Below are 4,611 nucleotides of genomic sequence, written 5' to 3' on the forward strand. Positions count from 1 at the left end.
AAAGAAAAAAAGGAGGAGAGCTCCGAAATTGTGGTGAAGATGAATAGCTCAATGTTTTTTATGTGCTTTTTTTTATGGTGAAATTCTAAAAGGTGATACTTATGGTATATTTCAACGTGGCAGATGGTAGAATTACAATTCAATAAAACTATAAAGTTAGAAAAAATGAAAAGAAAAACTAGTGCGAAAATAACTATTTATTGTGGAAGGGTGATGCCCATAATCTCTACGGATTCACTAAAATCTTGTGAGATGCAATTGTTAGATGGTGATGAATTGGTCACTATAATGGAAATCTTCATTGAAAAAAATCTTCATTCTATTTTTGTACTACTTTCCTGGGCATGACAGGGAAAAAAAGAGAGGAAAAATGGGTGTTTCCATCATGCAAGATCTGAGTGTTAAATAAAATAAAAAGAACCATTTGATTGAAAGAGTGGGGTGGGATCAGATGGCGGAGAAGTGAGGGATAAAAAGAGTTTATAGAAGCATCTCCTCCGAGTGGAAGTGATTTATAAGCTGGCAACTCCCGAGGTGTCTCTTTCACAAAACAGGTGAAAAAAAAGCAAAGAAACAGAATACTACTGTTACTGTTAGTATTAAAGAAAGAAAGAAGCTTTTAAAGTCCAGAGATAGAAATCAGGTCCAAGGATATCAACGCACTACAGACAAATTACAATTATATTATTAATAATCAAATACCTATAATATTTATATATAGGAAAACCCCACCCTTACTCAATAAAGCTTCAGACTGGGTTTTCTATGTGAAGTTTAGGATTTTTTTTTTTCTTTGTGATGGATCCGCCAGCTATGATGAGCGATGGAAGGTACAATCTAGCAGAGATCTGGCAGTATCCCATGAGTGAGTCTGGGATAAGTAGGGGTCAGTTCGGACATGGGTTGGCTCAGTTCGGGGACCCCAGTCGAGAGGTTTCCGGCAATGATCCGGGTAGCTTGGAGCAGCAGCAGAGAAGGGGTGGTATGAGGAGAAGGCGTGACGGAGAAGATGAAACAGCTAAGGTTGTCTCTACTAGCTCCACTAGTAGTGGCAATGCCGTGGTATTCATTTTCTCCTTCCTTCCACTTTTTTCTTTTTCTTTAACCAATTGGATTTTCTTTTCTTTTTTTGTGATCTGAATTTTACTAATTCGGATGGGCACCTTTTATTTTAGCTTCTTTCCAAAGCTTTTTACCTTTGAATGTTATATGTTGTTGGGGATTTGGGATTTCCTCTTTCTTAGTTTATGGTGATTCTTATAATTATATTAGAATAGGAATGTTGAGGGGTGGCACTGAGTGTTGATCTGCAATGGTGTGAATTTAACTACAAATAAATAATTCTTGTTTATTTTGTTTGACTTCTCGTATTATTGTGTTAATATCATGGAAAATCGAGATTGCAGCACGAGTCTATGGAGAAGTGATGGAATTAAGCATTCAAGAAATATAAATTTTTGGATTGAAAATGACAGTTTTGTTTATAATCTGTATAGAATGATGGTGAGGGGAAGAGAATTAAAGCAGCAGGAGGCAGAGAACAAAATCATGAATCTAGAGTTGAAGCAGAACCCAGTTCAGGCAAGCTTGTGGAAGAAAAAGCTCAACCTTCCGAGCCACCTAAACAAGATTACATCCACGTACGAGCGCGAAGGGGTCAAGCTACTGATAGCCACAGCTTAGCTGAAAGGGTAATTTGCTTCGGTATAGGGTTAAAATCAGTCTTAAGTACTTGTGTTGGACCAAAATTTTATATAAAGTACATTCCTTTTGATTGTGAAACTGATATTTCTTTTACTATTTTCTTTTTCTTTGTTTAACATCACCATGGGGTTTTGGCATACTGGTCAAAATTCTTATAATCTGTCATACTTGGAGGTTTTGAGTACATTTCACTGATATGAATCATTTGATGAGCAGGCTAGGAGAGAAAAGATTAGTGAAAGAATGAAGATTCTTCAGGATTTGGTTCCTGGTTGCAATAAGGTATATCATGGAGTTTCTAAACAGTTTCCTGTCTATCGACTATAGAGCCGGTTTGTTCAATGGCTTTTGTTGGAGAAAAACTACTGAGTAGCATGCTGTATCCTGTCTCTGCTTATTAGTTAATTGAATCCTTTTCTGGTGACATGGTTGATTATTTTCTGTTGCTCTTGATACCAAAATAGTTTTGAGACATATCACCACTTTACCTGAAAATTGCACATAGGCTGCCTGCTAAACTTGTTTTTTCCGACTCAGGTTATTGGCAAAGCACTTGTCCTTGATGAGATAATTAATTACATTCAATCACTACAGCGTCAGGTCGAGGTGTGGGTCCTTCTGCTTATGTATCACTATATTCTGCCAGTAATCTCAAACTTGCTTTCATAAAATTTATCGGTGTTGCAGTTCCTATCAATGAAGCTTGAAGCAGTTAATTCAGGAATAAACCCTGCCATTGAAGTATTTCCTCGTAAAGATGTAAGTACTTATCCTGTTGTTGACAATGTAGTTTTATTTATTCATTTTAGACCAAAAGTTATCCTATTCTTTTCTAATTATTAGCATAAACACATGCTTTCTATGTTTTCGTTCATCTAAGTAAGATTCAATATTGTCAAGTGTGCAAAATGCACTCTACGCCCTGGGACCCCAATATGACCCAAGTGCAAGGTGCAAAAATAATTCTAGCCCAAGCTAAGTAAGGCACATATAAATATATACGTGTGCGCATGTGCGCATAAAAAACAAAGAATGTGTTGCATAGCCCAAAGTAAGAGAAGAAAGAAGGAAAGAGTACCAATGGAGAAAAGGAAAGAGATTCGAAAACCAAGGAAGAAGAAAAGAGATGAAAGCTTATTAACATACTCCGATTTTTTGGAAGCCGCCAACTATCGATGTTTGAACTCTGTTTTGAAATACTGTTGAGAGTGAAAAGTTATCTCAATTCTTTAAAATTTTGCATGTTGAAGTTTGGAGCAACCTTTGTTGATGATCTTTTTTTACCCTAATAAAATTTTGGTGTCTGGGCTCAAATTTTTAAGAAAAACCTTTGGATAGACTATAGTTCCCTTCTTTTATTTATGCAGGTCAACAGCGAATCCTTTTTTTACTTTTAAAATAAATACTAATGAAAAGTAAAAGAAAACTTGAACCAATAGGCATTTTACTAAGTTATTCTATTTTTGCACCTTAGATGCACAAAAATCCCCACCTCGTTAAAGGGACCTCATGTTGTGGGTCTTGAGGTGTTAACTCTATCTGGCGCTGTGCATTTGCAGATACGTGTTTGCCTTGACAACGCTGGTTAGAGACTCATAAGTCAGATTGAACTTGAACTGTATTTGGCTTAGAATTTTTATCTGGTTGAAGGATGGTCTTCTTTGATAGTTGGTAGCAGAAAATAAGGAAAGAGCTTGTCCATATTACATTAAGTGATTAATTACTACAGAAGCTGTTCAGGCAAATTTGGTTTTCCGTAATAACTGTAAATTAGGTGGAGCTCGGAATTAAGATTTGCTGAGGAGAACATGTAAAAATGTCATTTTCTTTTGCTTCCTGCTTATATTTTTTGGCTTCCAATTCTAAGTATTTTGTTGTGTTGATGCTGGTCAAACTAATAGTTTACTCACATGCCTATGCATCTTGAAATTCTTTATGGATTGCGTTGCATGGTTTCCTGCTTAAGGGCTGTCAAAGCTCTCAAAACCTTTATTTGTATGCTTTGAATCCAACTCCTGAATAACATTTTCTTCAAATGAGTAATCTTAAGAAGGGTTAATGCACTGTTTGGAGCTTGAAATTGGCAATTGTTCCCTCATTGGGGCTTAATGAACTAGCTTGCGCAAGAAAAAAGTTTAGGCCTTAATGTAAAAACAATTGCCTAGTTCATATCCTAACGTGGAACAATTGCCAAGTTTAGAGACAAACTTGGACTAAAAAAAGTTGAGAAGTTCAGGCCCTAAATAATGCATTTTTGAGAGCTTTTTCTTGCTATTTTCATTTGAATGATATTATTTTGGACTGTAGTCATCATTCACTAGAATTGACTAGATTGGGGGGAAAGGTTTGGAGTCATCCAATGAAGGAACTCACTCCTTTTTCTCTGGACTTATATTTATCTGTTATGACATTTCAGTATGGCCAACAAGCGTTTGATGCTACTGGTATGGCATTCGGTTCGCAAGTGATTAGGGAATACAGTGGTGGCACATCACCAGAGTGGTTGCACATTGGCAGTGCTTTCGAAAGGACAACATAATCGGGTAAAGGGAATCCCCTTGCAATTACAAATAAGAGCATTAAATTAATTTGCAGTGCTTCCTGCTTGGGTCGGCCAAAGAGACTATATATTTCCTTTGTCAACATAAAGGCATGGAGCCTCCATTGCAGAAACCTAGAGTTAGTATTTGATGAAAATGTTCATTGTTGTGTTTTGGAGAGTGTGCTCCTTGACTCCCTATATGTCAAACGTTAAGCTGAAGGGAATCTCCTAGAATGATTAGTTTTTGTTCTTGTACAAGAAATTTGATTGTTCAAAATTACTGGTGCTTTTACACGTTGAGTCGACTTTTGTTTTAAATTTGGGTTTGATAAATAAAGCCTGTTTTACTCCCTTTTTTTTTTTAA

General features: G+C 36.3%; 1 protein-coding gene across 1 annotated transcript; it reads left to right on the forward strand.

The window, feature by feature from the left end:
- The first annotated feature begins 571 nt into the window (after positions 1 to 571).
- On the forward strand, positions 572 to 4,611 carry LOC105763111 (transcription factor BHLH089). Its single transcript, XM_012581201.2, has 6 exons — positions 572 to 1,062; positions 1,497 to 1,691; positions 1,921 to 1,986; positions 2,242 to 2,310; positions 2,392 to 2,463; positions 4,121 to 4,611. Exons 1-6 carry the CDS (start codon positions 799 to 801, stop codon positions 4,241 to 4,243), a joined length of 789 nt encoding a protein of 262 aa, XP_012436655.1. The 5' UTR covers positions 572 to 798; the 3' UTR covers positions 4,244 to 4,611.

Source organism: Gossypium raimondii, chromosome 12 (assembly GCF_025698545.1).
Source record: "Gossypium raimondii isolate GPD5lz chromosome 12, ASM2569854v1, whole genome shotgun sequence".
NCBI classification, from domain to species: Eukaryota; Viridiplantae; Streptophyta; class Magnoliopsida; order Malvales; family Malvaceae; genus Gossypium; species Gossypium raimondii.

Coding starts and splice junctions, on each gene's coding strand:
- LOC105763111 (XM_012581201.2), top strand. CDS start 799: ATGGATCCGCCAGCTATGATGAGCGATGGAAGGTACAATCTAGCAGAG. Junction 1,692..1,920: donor GCCACAGCTTAGCTGAAAGG/GTAATTTGCTTC, acceptor TTTGATGAGCAG/GCTAGGAGAGAAAAGATTAG. Junction 2,311..2,391: donor CACTACAGCGTCAGGTCGAG/GTGTGGGTCCTT, acceptor TCGGTGTTGCAG/TTCCTATCAATGAAGCTTGA.